Source organism: Mercenaria mercenaria, chromosome 3 (genome assembly GCF_021730395.1).
Source record: "Mercenaria mercenaria strain notata chromosome 3, MADL_Memer_1, whole genome shotgun sequence".
Classification (NCBI taxonomy): Eukaryota; Metazoa; Mollusca; class Bivalvia; order Venerida; family Veneridae; genus Mercenaria; species Mercenaria mercenaria.
Window position 1 is genome coordinate 102,493,394 of NC_069363.1, and position 18,991 is coordinate 102,512,384.

Genomic DNA, 18,991 nt, shown 5'->3' on the forward strand with positions numbered 1-18,991 from the left:
GCTTTCAAAGCCTATTGGAATTAGAGAAACCGTTAGCGAACAGCATGGATCCTGAGCAGACTGCGCGGATGCGCAGGTTGGTCTCGATCAATGCTGGTCGAAAACCCACACTATGTTGGTTTTCTCATGGCACGGCTCAATTATATATTTTTTTGTTCTTGTCGGACGATCTGGAGGCCAGTGCCTTTTTTAAGTATTCGTTTAAAAATTGCGTTATTTTTTAAATTTATTTTAGCCCCAAGATTGCATATAGTTACATTAAAAATAAAATAATTTAATTGTGTCAAATGTTTAATCACCCTTTAAATTTCATTGTGTATTAAACTATTGCCTGGGGATAAGAAATATCCGGTCAGTGTTGTTTCAAGCTGGGTCATAAAAATATGTTAACCCACTTTCTACAAGTGATAGGTACTTTTTATGGTTTTATGCTTTTTGCATTGTAATATACATATCACTTTCCTTCTTCTGTCCAAAGAGCTATAAAAATATATTTTATACTTCTTTGTTCTGTCTTTATATCGTCTTTTTTCTTTCTCTCAGGGATTCATGTCATAAATCTTATGACAGACGGAGGAATCAGTACAAACTATTACCCAGTCTTGGACATGTTAATAGAGTTGCATATACTGAGTGAATATCGAATAGTAAAGATCCTGGCCCAAATTTCACGAAAACACTTAAGGTATCATTATTTTTACTGGGGTAGGGGAAGCGCAATGGTAAATGATCGAATTCTTAAATGGTGACCCCCTCACCCCCCCCCCCTCCCCCTCTCCATTTTTCTCCTTTTTTACTTTTGGAATCGATAGTGAATGAAATCATGTACGCTTTTTCAAAATTGTTAAAAAACAATCGGGCAGTTTCAATAAATACAGGCGTCTTTACGCAAAATTTTGGGTGAAACTCGACGTTAGTGTTCTGCGTTCAAAATCGTTTGCCTCCAATATGACGTCTAATTAAACTTGACAAATTATATATCATCGGAGAGATAATTTTAACACAACCAATTTTTGCCGTATTTTTGTTGTATATAGAAACGCTACTTAGAAGACCTGTTAAGTACATTATTTTGCGCCCTGCTGAAAAAAAAAAGACGTTTGTGTTCATATTTGAAGATTTTACAGCTGCAAAATGGAGTAAAACAGAGAATTGAAAAAATATCAGTCAATCGGAAATATCGTCAACTTTAGTTTGTGAAAATGTCATAATGGTCCGTTGAAAATCGATTTAAAATAACAGACTAAGCTGAGCAATTACTTATTGTTTGTACATGTATGGTCCTGAAAGTAAATGTTTGTTTTAGATGTATAATATGTAACGCTTTTTAAATATGTTAGATACCATATTCATATTACTAAATATTACTTTTATTTTACAATAAATAAAGTATTATATACATATTCGACTTGTTCCGCATTTCACTTTAATATTAATTTAAACTTCATTCAAGTACATCGTTTAGTAAACCGTTCGCCTGTAAATGCATAAGATAAAAAAAATATAATGACCAAAGCTATTAGTTATCGATTCACCCCACCCCCACCCCCGTGTTACTACAACAACAACACTTAGTACGGAAATCGACATATTGGATTATTTGTTCTTAGGTAAACTCTCCCGCTCTATCGGTTTTAAAGATGTTACTAAAAAGTTGGTAATGCAAAAGATCTGTAGTATGTATGTATTTTTAGGTCACTATAAAATTTTTAAAACTTTCAGATTAATAATCAAATTCTACATAATATGAATTTTTATTATTACCAACCTTGTTTTGATATAATACTTTGAAAAATAATACGCATCACAACCGCTTACATAGACTTACAAAGTCTGTAGAGATCAAATAATCTGTAATAGTATTAATTTCTTTATACTGACACTGATATTTTCGCAGAAAAACATTTTCTCTCTAGACAGAGGCAAGAGATGTATTTTTTTTCAAAAGTGCCATCTAGAAAAAAGCGTTATTTTGTCAGATTACCGGTACCCATTTTCTAAATATAAAAGATTGTAATTATTAACTTCATTAATGCTTTTCCGAGATTCCAGTTTTGATCGAATGAATGAATGTGCGTGCCGCCTTATTCATTCTTAAAGAAGCTAGCCTCGGCTACCTAGCTTCTACGAAATAAAACTTCTATCAGGAGGTGTTTTTGTCCTCGCAACTTTAATCTCGTTTAACCCCAATGGTATTCATCAAATGATTTTTGCACGATATTTTTTTTATTTCAAACACTTCCAACATGAACTTTTGGTGACTGACATCCTTGTAGACTACTGGGTGAAAGAATGAATGAAATAATAGTTAAATAATGAGTTGTGAAAAAATGAATGACTGAATGAATGAATGAATGAATTATTTAAGGCTATTCTGAATTTCTTTTTTATATTAAGATTACAAAATTAAACTGACCTTTTTGACGCTTCTGAATTTGTTAAAGCAATAAAAAGCAACCCGTGTTTCCGATCAATTGAAATATAATTCATGGTCTGGTTTGTCACAAAAAAATCAGTTTATTAAAAATTAAAACATATTAAATCAAATAAGTACTTACTCGTGACTTCCTTTCCCTCTGAAATATGCAATATAGAACAGAACAGAACAGAACATATGTTTTATTATGACTTGTACATAGTACATCATCAAGTTCAAAATACAACTATATATATATATACATAAATATTAACAAAGTCACACAGTCAGTTGAAAAGTAAATTGTGCTATATAACATTCTCATTTCTCAATATTGTGTTTAAAGTGAGGATGGCTAATCCACCTCGGTATGAGTAGTTCAAGAAGTAATATTTATAATGTTGCTTCTAATTAACATAGCGCCTTTATAGTATAGAGCTAATTTATAAAGTACATTTCTATTTTGTGATTGTAACAGTTCTATAAACTTCACCATACTAGGTCTAACGAAATAATATTTTTTGATAAATCTTTTTCTTAAATCAATATAACATGGACATACAAGTACAAAGTGGTATTCATCTTCCAGGTCAACCGTATTACAACACTGGCAGTATCTCATTTTTTGGAATTCTGTTGTAAGCATATCTTCCAGTATGGATTCTCAGAGCATGAGCTGAGATTTATTTTTAAAAATAAACAATCTTAAAGTACTCGGCAATAAATCTAAATACAATTCGTAACAAATATAACTTTACACTTATTATACAATTCAAGCATACTACTTGACTCCTTATTTACAATCCAGCCTTGTATGAAACAGTCAATAACACGCTGTTTAAATATACATATAAAGTGATTATAATCTACAGAATCTGGTTCATACCAAACATTTGCAAAGCCATAATCACAAAGTAGTTTTTAACATTTGAAACCCAATTTTTATACCCTTTATTACAATCCTCTAGTGATTGCACATATACCTTGTTTAAAATAATATTATTGTATTACAGATTTTAAACCAATATTTTACAATTCGAAGGTACCTACTTATATACAAAGGGTATCTTCCCAATTCTCCATATACCCTATAGAACATGTATTATTTCTGATTTTTAACAGCTTTTGCAAAATTTTAAATGGATTCTTTCCAATTCCTTAGATTTCGTATTTCCCCATATTTCTGCGGCATAGTTCAATATAGACCCGACAAATGCATCAAACACCTGACATAATACTTTTGGTTTCAATCTAATTTTCTTACAATTGATTAACAAAACATTTAATGCCTTTAGTCCCTTTTCCCGTCAAGTATTCCTGGTTTTTCGTAAAATTTCCAGTATAATTAAAAACTGTACCTAGGTATTTTAAAATCATTTACAACTTCAATATTCGCCCATTGTATGTCCAACATTCTTTTATGTTTTAATCCCCCTTTTTCTAAATACCATAATCTTTGTTTTCAATGTATTTACTTCTAAACCCCACATATTACAATAATCAAACAATAAATTAACTTGTCCTGGAGCTCCTGTGGTGTTTGCCTATTATTACCATATCATCTGCAAAAAATAATAAAATAAGTACTATATCGTCGATAATTAAACCAGAATTTATATCATCTTGTAAAAATAACTCCAGATCTTCCACAAAAAGAGAAAATAAATCGGCGACATTATCTCCCTTGTCTTAAGCCTACCGCATATTCGAAAAATTCCGAATATTCATTACAGTTTCTTACACAAGATTTAACCTTTTTATACATATCTTTGATAATCTTAACAATTTACCTTGTATTCCATTTTTATATAATTTCAACCATAATGCATTTCTGTATATTGTATCAAAGCACTTTTTCATGTCCACAAATACACAATATAGTCTCTTATTTTCATTAATGTATTTTTGTACAGTGTTTAATAGTATAAATAGAGCATCAATAGTAGAACGGCCTTTCCTGAAAACCCCAAAATTGGCATCCGATATTACATTATTATTTTCACAAAAGGATACTATACGTTTATTCAAAATCGAAAGTAAACAGTTTAGACAAACAACTAACTAATGTTATCCCTCTATAATTGTTCACGTCATTAACATCACCCTTTTTGTGTAAGGGAATAATAATCCCCTCCGTCCATTTATCCGGAAAATAGCCCGAATCCAAAATAGCGTTAAAATGTCACATAAATGTGATGACAAAATATCTATACTTTCAATCAAATACATATTCATAATACAATCATTCCCCATAGCCCATTCTTTTTTAAGACCCTTAACAGCTGTAATAATTTCATTACTGTTATGCGCCGATTTAATTTTTCACAGTCAGAGTCCAAATTATTAAAATCGTAAACTTCGCAAAAATCCTCTGCTTCCTGATTGTAACATTGAAACATATCTGTACCTAGTTCTTTCAAAAATTGTTTAAAATCATTTAAAGGGATATTATTTTGATTGCTACTTTTACGTTTGAAAAATTTCCAAAACTCTTTAGGTTTTGCATTTTCATTTGACCTATTTCCAATATTTTTTTCTTTTCAAAAATATTTCTTTTTTACGACACAAATCTTTGTAATTCTTTTTCAACGTACAAAATTGTTCCCTACTGGTACTAGATTTAGCCGGTTAAAAACATTCAAAGCATCTAAATAACGCCTTCTCGCTTGTACACAGTCTAAGTCAAACCATTCTGCATGATTGACTATAGAATTTTCATTAAAACAGTTTTATAATTTTTACAAGAGCTTAAAATAATGGGTCTGCAACCTTTCGAACAATACTCGTGAAGTTGTTTAATACATCATTTACGGTTCTCTATTATTAATATTTATAATCTTGTTAAATGATTTAAAATCTGGTAATTTTGCAATTAATCCAGAACGAATGCCTCCTTGTAATTCTCGTTCCACTTATACCTGACTGAGTTTTTAAACTTTGTCGTCTCAGTGACAACATTACATCTCATGAGAACAAAAGTGGGGCATGATCACTGTATTCGTTAAACGAGTCTATGTAAAAATCGCACAATAGCGGGAAATCCTTTTCTCTCGCTAACAGTAGGTCAATAACGGACGCCCCCTTTGTACTGGCATAGGTAACATACCCCAATTATAATCACGTGCAAATCTACCGTTACAAATGCGTAACGTGGTAGCTCTACAAAGGTCAAGCAATCTTGTACCAAAACTATTACATACATTATCCAATGAGGCCCGGCTATGGGTGATCGGGAACATAATCCTCGTCGTCAGTGTGACAATTTAAGCATCCACTATAATAAAATCGTCTTTTACTCCCACTCGGCTATTCCAATCTCCGGTTAAAAAAAGGGAACCTGAATTTTCAAAATCATGTACATCATTTTAAAAAGTATCGAATAAATCTACATTGGATATGTTATATGCGGGTGAATCTTCTCCCCATATATAAACTCCACAAATAAATATATCATTTTCAAATGAAAAAAGTTCTTGTCTAATTTTAACCAAATTATAGTATCACAGTGTGTTCTTACAATTTCAATACCAGGTTTTAAAATGGTCTTTTTTAATATAATACAATACCACCGCTACATCTTCTAGCGTTCCTGTTCTGGAATTTTCTGTAAAAGTTATGCGAAGTATAGCCTGAGAGTTCAATATCACTATCTTTACTGGTCCACGATTCATATAAAAACACTATGTCGTTTTTTGAAATCAAACTTGTGAATTCAGGTGAATTTTCTTACCGACCGTTAACCCATTTACATTCCACGATAAAATGTTGAGCCCATCCTCCTCGAATCCCTACTTTTCTTCTCTCACCGGCCTTCCATCAATGTACAAAGTATCGTAAAGCCAACCATGCCTTCTTCCCTTCTTTTTTGCCTCTTTAAGTTGGGTAACAGCTTACGACTCTTATCATTGACTTCCTTCGGGAATTGCTCATGCATGAAAAAGTCCGTTCCCTGTATAACTTTCCACTGCTTTCTTATCATCTCTCTCTCCTTAAACAACGAAAATTTTGCCACGATTTTTCTCCCTTTATTGGCAGGCGATTTACCTCCCATACGATGAACTCTCTCAAACTGGATGGCATCCACCACTTTTCGTCTACCCTTTAATCCGTTTTTATAAAGGTTCCTTAATTTTATTTCGGTTTCTGCCGGTGTCTCTGATGGGGCCTCTCTAATGTTACCCAAAAACAAGGTTGTTCGCATGGATGTGACTGTAAATACACAATCTCCTCCTTCAATTCATCTCTCTCTTTCTCTATTTCCACAACCTTACTGTTCACAACACCAATGGCGAAATCATTGCATTCAGCCTTTTCCTCCACCTGTTTTACCCGTTCTATAGTCTGATTATGCTTATCGTGTACATAATTCCACAACTTTTTCATCTCATTTTCAAATTTGTCCACTTTAGCCTCTAATGATTCCAGCGATTTTAATCGTGAGTCCATATCAGCTAATTTTGAGTCAATTTTTGTTTAAACACTTCATAATGTCTGCGTTTGTTGGATTTCCTTCATTACACATTTTTTCTTTGTTGGGTGGGGTAGGTTCTGACATACTTTTTGTACCTTGAATGGGTGGGGTAGTTTCAGAAGTACTTACGGAATTGTCCATAATCGTTGTTTGGTCAAATAAACTTGTAAGATTTAACCTCTCATTACTGTCAAACAATACAGAATTTGTTTCACTTAATATTTCACTGACACTAACCCCTTCTGGCGAATTTGAATATCTTCCCGCTTTATTGTCATTTCCATTGTTCGCACTGTCTTCACTTTTCTTTCGTTTATTTCCATGTCTCCTCCCCATAGATACAAATGTTCATTACTCCAGTCAAATATCAACAAAACACTCAACTTCCGAAATTAAATCTCCTCATAAAACACCATATTTATATCTATTTATAACCATTTTCTACTATTTTTACACGAGCTGTTTATAAACACGACCTACTCCATTGACCACGTGACTTCTGTCACTTGAGCCAGATGTTATCGCCTCGGGACATGAACGCGCGAAGCGTGTTCTCAACTGATTGGACATAAGAAATCATACCTAATATCTATGCATTAAAGATCCCACTTAATTTGCGCTAATTTGTGTTAATTGGATTCATCGAGTTTCTGATATTGTCAATTTGCAGGTAGAAAAATGTTAGGAATTGTCAGACTGGATTACCAGGCTTAGGGTACATGGGCTATCTATCTGATTTAGTTCATATGCATACAATTATTATCAATTAATTGCAGTAAAACTATTCGGCAGAAATTATATGTACAGTTTATTTTCGTGGAGATGGGTAAATCAGTGTAAATGCTAATATCATTTGATTTAATGAAAGACACTCATTAATCTTTGCCAATATTTTTCGAGCGTTTTCGTTGATTTTTAGCAATATTGGTATTTTTTACAGTTAATCAGTGTTATGACATCCACGTTACCACGGTTATCATTTCTTTAAACTAAAATAATGTGGTGTTATCGCTACCTGTTTTATCTTTATGAATTTTAATTATTTTCTCTTAAAGTATTTATTTTCTAGTACGCTTATGACAGGTAATGTGTCTTTTTGTCTAGAATATTTTAAATAATCGACATTTTTACAACGGGTGAATATGATAATTTTTAATAAATGAACCATAAATATCACGATGCGTTTGACAAATAAGTGGAAAGTTTGCAAATAAAATTTAGGGGAAAAGGTATGGCCAAAACTCGAACCCACTACCCTGATATTGGCAGCTAAACCCTTTGCTGCTCAGCTACCTGCAGATGCAACAGTATAATATCAACTAAGAATTATATATGTAATATTTGTATCGCTATTTATGTTTGGACATTGAAAATGAATTTACGGAAATATATGAAATATTCACATGTGCTAGGTCAATACTAAAGGACACTACATCCACGAGAAATAAAATAGTCTTGGAACAGTGTATACTACGGTGGAATAGAGGGGACATAGGAAACATTTTATTGATCGTGTTAGCACCACATTCGCACATGTTAGATACTACGTGCGAATGTGTTGATTAACACGTGCGCACGTAATAACTATCTTAGCTAACACGTTTGCATGTGATAGCTATCACGTTCGCAGTTGTTAGCTGACACGTGCGGACGTGAAAAATTACCAACGAAACTAATCGAGATATCAGCCTTTTTTTTCAAAACAAGAAACACTTACTTCGTAAATTACAGCTAACTATAAATAACACTTCCTTATGAAAGACATCCATTTAGAAAAATTGCAGATCTTTCACGCTTTTTCATTGATCAGCTAACACGTTCGCACGTGTTAGTTATCACATGCGCACATGGTAGTATAACGTGCGAACGTGATAGCTGTCACTTGCGCACGTGATAGTTATCACCCGCGCACCTGTGAATTACCACATACGCACGTGGTAGCTAACACGTGCGCACAGAAAAAATAAAATATTTCCTATGTCCTCGCTATGCCACCGTACTATACATAGAACATCTGCAGAATTACTTCGAAACAAAAGTCAACGGATATGAAAATATTTTCGCTTAATGATTTATAATTAAGTAACATCTGAAAGTGAACATTGAACAAAAAGGTGTAAAATACATTATTTTATAGCTCTTTGAATTATATTAAACTGAATGACTTCGGTTAATTATGTGCTTTCTTTATTACCAAAATGCTATGTTATCTACATGTTGGTTTAAAGGTCCGACCTACCCGGAGTGGGTCTCCGTGGCCGAGTGGTTTAGATCGATGGCTTCAAACCAGTTGCCCATCACCGATGCGGGTTCAAGCCTCACTCATAGTGTTGAATTCTCCATGTGAAGAAGACATTAAGCAGGTGCTCGCTCCTGATGACATAATGCACGTTAGGGCACCTTGGGTATTCCTCCACCAAGAAAACTGGAAAGTCGCTGAAGGACCTATAAGTGTGTCAGCGCAACGTTAAAACACACACAAACAAAACCGACCTACTCAGTCGGTAGCAGACGATACTGTATTAAATCGAACAAAGGCATTTGTTCGAATCTTTGGACGCAGACACATTATATCGATTATTTTGCGTCTGTAAAAATGTTCATAAGTAAAGTATCAATACATGTCTCATATACATTTTCGGTACAAATATAAAGGATTAGTTCCTCTTTTCTATAAATATTTGCATTGTATGCACAAGCGTTGGAAATGTGCAGAAAAAGAGTTTTAATTTATGCTTGCATTTGCTTTTTACAATGGCGATGATCACGGATGTATTTATCACTACAAATAAATAGGGATGAATTGATTAATCTTTTTCTTTTCTCAATCGGCTATTTAGATTAAATGTTAAAATAATACGGGAATGCGCTAGATGAAATGATGGATTCATTCATGTTTGATTTTATACCTGTTTTGGTCCGTGAATGCTTTTTTTCAGTTCATGTCATATTAGTATTAAACATTTCTTTCTTTCGATATTGGCATTCATTCTACATACACGTACAAGTTCGAAAACATGCAAAACGTTTGACCTTTGTAATGGCCGGAGAATATAATTTTCTCTACACATATTGATCGCATCCCGTATTTTTGAAATATATAGATTATTTAAATCCCGTATTTCCGGCATATACGGGAAATATACGGAGTTGTATACCAAGCATATACGGACATATACGTCCCGTATTTTCGAAATATACAAATTATTTAAATCCCGTATTTCCTGCATATACGGGAAATATACGGAGTTGTATACGAAGAATATACGGGAAATTTAATCCCTGTATTTTCAAAATATACAAACTATGCATATCCCGTATATCCAGAATATATGGGAGATATACGGAGTTGTATACAAAGAATATACGGGAAATATAAGTCCCGTATTTGCAAAATATACAAATTATTTAAATACCGTATTTCTGGCATATACGGGAATAATACGGAGTTGTATACCAAGCATATACGGGACATATACGTCCCGTATTTTCGAAATATACAAAATTAAATTTAAACCCGTATTTCCGGCATATACGGGAAATATACGGAGTTGTATGCGAAGAATATACGGGAAATTTAATCCCTGTATTTTCGAAAAAATACAAACTATACATATCCCGTATATCCAGAATATACGGGAAATATACGGGGTTGTATATGAAACATATACGGGAAATATACGTCCCGTATTCTCGCAATATACGGACTTATGTATTCCCGTACACCAGACATATACGGGAATATACGGTGTTGTATACGATCAGAATAACCCTTTTTAGAATTTCCCGTATTTCAATAATATACGGGGTATCGTATACTAAGAATTCCGTATTTCATAGTATACGGAAATCCGTATTTTATTAATATACGGACTTTTAAATATACAAGCCCCGTACACGCCCGTATTTTAGTTTTCCCGTATTTCTTCCCGTATACGGGTAATATACGGGATCCCGTACACTCCCGTATATTAACTCTTTTTTCGCAGTGAAAAGTACGGGATCCGTATACTTAGTATATCATGCGTATACGGAAAAATCCGAAGCCCGTATATTAGAAAATACAAGTCCGTATATGCCCCTGTATATTAGATGCCATCACAGTCCGTATATGAAAAAAATACAGGCTCGTATACGTGTTCCGTATATTCTAAAATACGGAAAGTATACGGGAAATAAGTCTCAAGACCCTTCGAATACATGAAAATGAAACTTATGTTAAAGCAGGACACGAATAAACACCATTTCTATGGATTTTTTTTAAAAGTTCGTATATTGCATATATACGGGAAATATACATTTATGTATATTCGGCGTATACGGGATCCCGTATATGCATGACAAATATACGGACTTCCCGTATACTAGATGTTCCGAATACGGGATCGTATATTAGGTCCGTATATTTGTAATATACATGCCGTATACTCCCGTATTTTCGAAATATACGGGACCGTACACTCCCGTATATTGACCCTTTTTTCGCAGTGATATATATATACTTGTAAATTCTTCGGAAAAGAAGATGCTTGAAATAGTAAAATTTTTCAAAATTTTAAGAAATTAAAATTGATATTTTTTTTTACAGATAAAGTCAAAAACTATGTGTCTTCCTTTTAAATAGCCTTTTTAAAGTCTCTTACTTGTTCAGTGTCTTTGCACTATAGCAGAAGACTGACAAATCAAGAGGAGACAACTATTATTCAAATTTAAAAGAAAATTCAACTATTGAATTTTTTAAATTTTAATAAAATTAAAATTCCACAAACTTTGAAAATATCCTTTTAGCCACTGATTCGTATTGTTATCAGCTACTAGTGTGTGAAGTTTCATTACTGTAAACCCTATGGTTGCTGTGATATTTTACTTTCTAATTTTTGCATATAGGTGTCGGCCCAGTACAATTTCTTCTTCTTTGCTGTATAGTAAAACAAGCACTTTTTGACATGGACTGTGAAGTTCACAACAAAATTGCAGCATTGACAGCTCTGTATTTCTGGAGAGTAATACTATCCCAGTCAATATATCACACAAAAACACTATCATCAACGATGAACTTTTTTGCTACACATCGAAGTATTTAGTCCATGTTTAAATTTCCAACTGACATCTGTCATGGCCGCTAGTCTGGTGTAGTTTTTTAATCCTTCCGCACAGAAATGTAGTCCTGAAAACACAGATAAAACAACTGTTAAAGACATCAGAAATGACACAAAATGTACACAGTGTCAATAAATACATTTGGAATTTAACAAGTCAAAGTAGGGATAGCTTCAAATTGGGAACTTCAAAATTTCAAAGAACTACCTCCTAGGATACAACGACCCGGAAGTACTTCAATAGCGGGGTGACACCTTAAGGTACGGCTCAGGTACGGATCGATACGGATGACTACGTTTCTATCCGTGGCTAGACGTAGCTTCCCGTGCCGTATGTGTGACTGGGGTATTATGTAGCAGATAATTACACAGAAATATTTACAAAATGAACTGAAACGTATGATAATTATGAAATTAGTGACAGCTTTCCGTAGCTTATGATAACGGTAACCCTGTTGTAATAATGTTTTTTGTGATATGAAGATTCCTATCATTTAAATCCTCTAACTGTGAGCAAGCTCTTGCAAAACGAATATGTTTTGAAATATAGACGCCGTATGATGTTGCTCGAGGAACATTTCCATCAAGGTAGAGGAAGTTGACAATTTCAAAATTTAAATCGTCTCTTTATCATATTTTCGTTTCTAAATTATTATTCACAATTCACCACGGGTATTGATCTTAATTATATTTTAAGCGTTTCTTTGCTGTATGCGCTATGTCAAAACATCAAATATGGCCAGAGTGGCTATCGTAGAACGTGGTACAGCCGTAGGAATGCTCCAAACCGGCATGTCAGTCAGACAGGTACGTTGTACTTTTTAATTAAATAATATTGTTGTAATTGATTTTTTTAAATTATACAAAATTTCTTGTTTTTGTATGGTTTTAACACGTTTTATAAAAACTATTTTAGGTTGCAGGAGACTTCAATAGGCATCATACAAGCACCCATCAGTTATAGACGAAATTTCAACAGACCAGAAGTGTTGCTAATGAACCACGCCGTCCTCGGGGGAGAGTAACAACGCATCATCAAGACAGGTACATTGTTCTGTCCCGCTTACGCAACCGATTCATACCTGCATCCGAGTCAGCGAGACAGACGAGGCAGGCAGGTACACACAACCGTCATTTTGCCCCACAGACAAACCGTATTCGCCTCAGGCCCGTCGGTTTGCGATACCCTCGTCCAAGGTTCCAGTTCTCATCCCTAGATACCGACGAGCAAGGTTAGAACGGGTAAGACGTTGCTTAAGATTTACAAGGGCTGACTGAGCAAACGTGTTGTTTGTCGATGAGGTTCGGATCTAACTCCGTGGTGCCGATGGCCGAACACGAATCTTTCGCCGACGGGGAGAGCGGGATTGCGCATAATTGTCTTATAGAGATCGATCGTTTTTGGGGGAGGATTAGTTATGGTATGGGCAGGGGTTTCTTTGCGCACCAAGACTCCAATATTCCATATTCAAGGGAACCTCAATGCACGAAAGTAACAGGATGACATTATTCAACCCGTACTTGTTTCGCATATCAATGCCAGTCGGGGAATGGTTTTAGCCCAGGATAACGCCTTGTCATACCCGAGATATGCTCACACAAAACAACGTAAGAATTCTGGAATGACCAGTGAAAAATGCAGACCTAAACCCCATAGAACATGTGTGTGACTTACTGAGGAGGAGGGTTAGCGATTTGCCACAATGGTAAACTCACATCAAACTCTCGCGTAACTGTTTGGGCAAATATTATGCAGCGTGATATCCGTAACTACACTGTATCTATGAGAGCAAGGTGTCTTGCCGTATTTGCTACAAATGGGGGACACACGCGATACTGAAAGCATGAACCTTTCGGTATCGTAAAGCTTGTGACTTTTTTGTTTTTAGGATAAAGATGCTAACCTTGCATATTTGCAATAAAATGTATTAACATTGTATACAATTGTTTTTTCTTAAATACAAACGTAGTCTTTCAATTCCTGAAATTATCTGGTGTCGGTTTATAAGTTTTGTTCAGTGTACATATACATGTTCTGCTGGCTTCACTGGAAACAACTGTTTCATGAGTATGCGCTCAAACGTTTTTTCTATTTATGTAGAAGCTTTTGTTGAAGAACACCAGTTCAACAAATGATAACATGCATGTACAGTTAAAAGTTACGTTACTAACCTATCAGAATGTTAGCATTAAATGAATCTATCATATCTGTAGTACTTTTGCATTCTAAATATCAAGGTATAAACACTTTTTGATATATTTTCAGAAATTAAAGATTGCAGCAATAATCCATGCTTGAATGGGGGTACATGTAAAGACGGGATTAACACTTATATATGTACATGTGCAGCTGGCTTCACTGGTAACGAATGTGCAAATGGTATGATATATATCATTTGTCCATAAATGCACTTTATTTAGAATTTTTAGTCATTATGATAATATATGAGTATAACAATAGATAAAAAAACTTCGCCGAAATACGTTTCAAATATACTGGATCCGAAAATGATGTAAGAACATAAAAATGAAAAATTAAATATTCGAACAGTATCAAATGGTTAATCATAAACCTGTTATTGCTCGTTTGCATTCTTTTTATAATTATTTAGACGATTGACCTTTGTACCTTTTTAGTTCTTAAACGTATAGACAAAGGAAAAATTTTCCTCTACATGTCTCTCACATCTACGTTTGAATATTGCCAAGAGATGTAGATTAATAAGGTATAATGAAATCATTTGAACGAAACGTTTCTAATCCGTGTTTCATTAAAGGACACTGTATCGGTGGTAATAATGTACATTCATGTACATTTGCATAAGGATACACAGACAAAATCTGTGCGGAAAACAAAGGTAAAAGGATCGTTTCATTTCAGTGCCATTATATACATGTCTATAACGGAATCATTTGGTTACTAAATGATATGCTACTAAGTCTTTAGTATGTTGGTATGACATTAATTTTAGAAAAATTCTAAATGTCTTGTGTTATCGTTAAAAAGAACCATGATCATGCAACGTGATATTTTAACATCAAAGAGCCATCCGTTATTATTATTTTATTTCAGAAGAAGATGAAAGAGCTGACGCTGGATTAATACTTCTAGAAGTCGTGGGAGGACTATTTGCTCTTGTTTTAATTAGTTGGATTTCAATCTGTATCCGCTGCATCTGTAAGGAATAGTGGAACGATTGTAATACAAATCCGACACAGACACATTTACATCTTCAGTATCAACTATTTGCAGGGCGTATTGTTAAGATTGTACATTACAAATATTGAAAAGAAAAGGAACATTTTGGTCATACAGTGTGTATCCATTTATAGAAGCTTCAGATAAGCTGGTGTGTATTGCCGCCTAGCTTTTCAAATGACTCTTCTGTGTTACTTCGGTAGTGGCCTTTATTTCTCTGATAGTATCAAAATAATGTGAAATTTCATATCATAACTAAAGAAGAGAATATCAAAACTTTTTATCCCTTGATAGCAATGACAATTCACTGCATTTATATGTGAAACATTTTCCATTGATTCTACAATAACCTATGACAAACACTTTTCATTTCTCACTTTTATACTTGGCAACCTGTTTCCACTTATTACGGACTTTCTATTTTCATGTTCAGTGTGCTTTTACTGCGTCTGTAATATTACTTTTTTTTTTTTTTTTACTTTTGATCAGGTCGTTTTTCTATCGTCATTTGAACTGGAACTAAAAGTAACTACACTATTCAGGTTCGGAAGAGAAGTGCAACGCCACAAAAGCAATCTTGGCCTAATTTGATGTAAAGTCTACTTGTGATGCCATGAATGATGTTAACAAAAATAACCTTGGTAGCGCAAAACCAAATTGTAATCTATGTATTTTTATCAAGCCAAATCGTTCTGTAACACTGAACGTCCCTTCATTTTATAGTGTAGCTATATCTTAACAGTATGGTTAGAACACAATGCATGAAATAAATGTGTAGGTGGGGGTGTTTGTAGATAGTAGGTTGTAATTGGTGTTAAACGACACACCTACATGATGTTCGTTTGATGAACTTATTTTGTTTTCTATATAAAATTAGATAACCATCCCTATAGGACTTTGTTTGGTGTAAAATCAAAATTCTCTCCTATTTGAAGTATTATTTTCTGAGTTTTACATGTGAATATACAGTGAAATAATTCGGTCTATAAACTGTATTTTTTGACTGTCCGCTTTATTCGGTGAAGTATGATTATTTAATGTCATTATAAATACATAGGAGACTGTACAGCTTTGACTAGTTCCCTTGTTACATGAAATGTCGTATGTCTGTTATGTAATATGCTTTTTATCAAAATAAGCATTTAATCAAAAATAATAAGCATTTTATCAAAAGTTATATAAAAATGAAAAACATGTACATGAAGTTATATTGACCAGTTATCAAATCAGTTTAGTTCCAACAACTTGTATATTCTCGATAAGCATGATGCTATTTATATAGGCTTTGATCATTGCTGAACAGTCTAATTTCTCTTTGCTTATCTTTAGTTCATTTTATTTTATCTTTTTCGCACATTTTTGTGTTAATGTTTGTATTTACGCATCACACAAACTCTTTTGTAATGTTCTCAGAATATATCTAGTATTTCTGTTTGGTCTTTTTTATTGCTGCTGTCAATGATTACACTAATAAATGGTTCCTTTCTAGTCTTTTTGGATCATAAGTTCCATCCAATGATTTTGTGTAATATAATTCAAAACTTAAACCAGGTGGAGGTGGAGCCGTGGGAAATTGCACCTTTCATAAAACATCATAAGCAGACTCAGTCAAACCGAATTTGCTATAGGGTCTTAGTTGCTTAAACACAGTTACCTGTAGGAATACTATTGCTTCTTTCTAAATATATTGACATAAAATTGATAGAAGAGATGATTTTAATATCAGCATAGTACATTTCCTTGCATTACGTAGAAACGTACCCCGTGCAACAGCCATCAAATTAGGTACGTATGATATTCCGATTAAGCCTGTGCTAGATACCATGAAGGATGTTGCATTTTTATTATTAACAGGGGTCTATCAAACAGAGTCATTTCTGAATTTGTTTGGATGCGTTCCATGCTTCTAAAGTTTTAATGACATTTTATATATTTTACTACGTATAAACACAATTCATAATCTTATCAAAATATGTTATCTGTGGAATATTTTAACCCCACCATGAGAAAACCAACGTAGTGCATTTGTAATCAGCATGGATACAGATCAGTCTTTGCATCCGCACAGTCTGGTCAGGATCCATGCTGTGAGCTTACGATTTCTCTAATTGCAATAGGCTTTGAAGCAAATATCAGCCAATCCAGGATTTTCTCTCTGACCTTTTTAACGTAATGTTTCTATAATTCAGGAAAGCTGCGGGAAAAATTAAGCATCTTCAGCGTAGTTCTCTTTACATCAACTGCGAAAGGAATTTCCTTGAGGCTGAATAGGAAATTGTATTTCTTGACTTCTGTCCTTTGTTTTCTTTCTTTGTTACTGGAGTTCTGTTTTATTGTTTTTGTTTCTTTATCATTGCAATATTGACTTTGATGCATCTACTGATGAAAAAAAGGTAAGAAGATCCGTTAGAGGCAAAGAATATTGACTTTGTACACTAGAGGTAATCAAAGTGCAGCAACTATACGAGGCCTAGCCCCAGCTTAAGAGTCATATTAATTGGACTCAAGGCTTCCAAAGACAAAACTGAGTCCATATTTTACACAGATTTAGAACATTTTAGTTGTTTTATTTTTGCGACTGCGATATATATGCAAAAAGAGATGATATAGAGATAATGAAGATTACTACGTATTATGCATGACTCCTTCCTTTAATTATTTTTTGCTTTTGTTATTGTCTGGTATAGAGGCAATATGTAGCATCAAGAACAAAAAAAAAATATACATTTTAGAAACGGTAAAGAGAAACATAAAACCATTTCATGTACAAAGCTGCGGCTGTACTGTTTCCAGAATAGTTGTTGTTTCATCCTGGTAGCGCATCTAGCCATAAGCACTGACAAACATTTGACATTTTCATTACATTTTATGAAAAGACTCAGTCAAGCTGTGTCTGCTTTTACCTTGATGCTTCTATGCTATTGATATCTAGTAGAAGTGGAAAAATGCATCAATAAAATATCATTAAACTTGGTCTAAACCTTGCAGAATGATTCGTAACTCTCGGGGATCTCAAAATAAGCATTTGTAACTATACATTATACATTACTCACAACCTCTCGGGTGTCACCTTGAAAACTATTTTCATAAACGATATTCTGCAAATTAATGTTTGACATTGAGACTGTCAGTTTATGTATGTGTTTCGTTGTACCGTTTCCTTAACATCTAGGTTCAGTCCCTTTACCTAAATAGAGAAAAGGATGAAATATTGGTCAGAAATTTACATTGTTTTGACTTTTATAAGCATGTGGGAAAATCATCAAAGCGAAAATATTAGAATTTCTTTTAAGCTATTCGATCACACATTACGAAAAGAATACCTTTTAGGAAAACGTGTAATAACAAGAAATAACACGTGAAGTGAAAACAAGAATCTAATATTACAGTTTATACAGCTGAAGTTAGTTTAAAACCAACATAAGTTTTGGATAAACCTTATTTTGAAATAAATTGCGAGACCGTCTTCTGTACACCTTTAGAATAATAATAAGCGATTTATTTTAAACGTGGTTGGTATGAAATACATAGCGTGATACAGTTCGTGAACGTTACCCTTGAAATCAAGGTTTACCTATCATTTCAACTATGGCTCAAACTTTGAACGGAACAACAATGAGCTTCTGTTTCTTTTAATGTTTATTTATGTTTTAAATATACTTAACATATTCAATAACACTGATTCATAAATTATTGACTAACCTTCAGTGATAATAACGGTTCACAAGTTGAAAATTAGACAAGAGCATTGATTCCTGGCTAAGTAAAGTATTTTAACAATCGTATGTACACGGAATTAAGTGCTA

General features: G+C 33.7%; 1 protein-coding gene across 1 annotated transcript in view; it reads left to right on the plus strand.

The window, feature by feature from the left end:
- LOC128556008 (fibropellin-1-like) overlaps positions 1-16,673 on the plus strand; it is a 50,859-nt gene extending 34,186 nt beyond the window's left edge. Inside the window, exons 28-29 of the mRNA XM_053539890.1 lie at positions 14,253-14,366; positions 15,060-16,673. Of these exons, the coding sequence (XP_053395865.1) occupies positions 14,253-14,366; positions 15,060-15,175 (230 nt within the window). The 3' untranslated portion in view covers positions 15,176-16,673. The remainder of the gene's footprint in view (positions 1-14,252; positions 14,367-15,059) is intronic.
- The last annotated feature ends 2,318 nt before the right edge of the window (positions 16,674-18,991 follow it).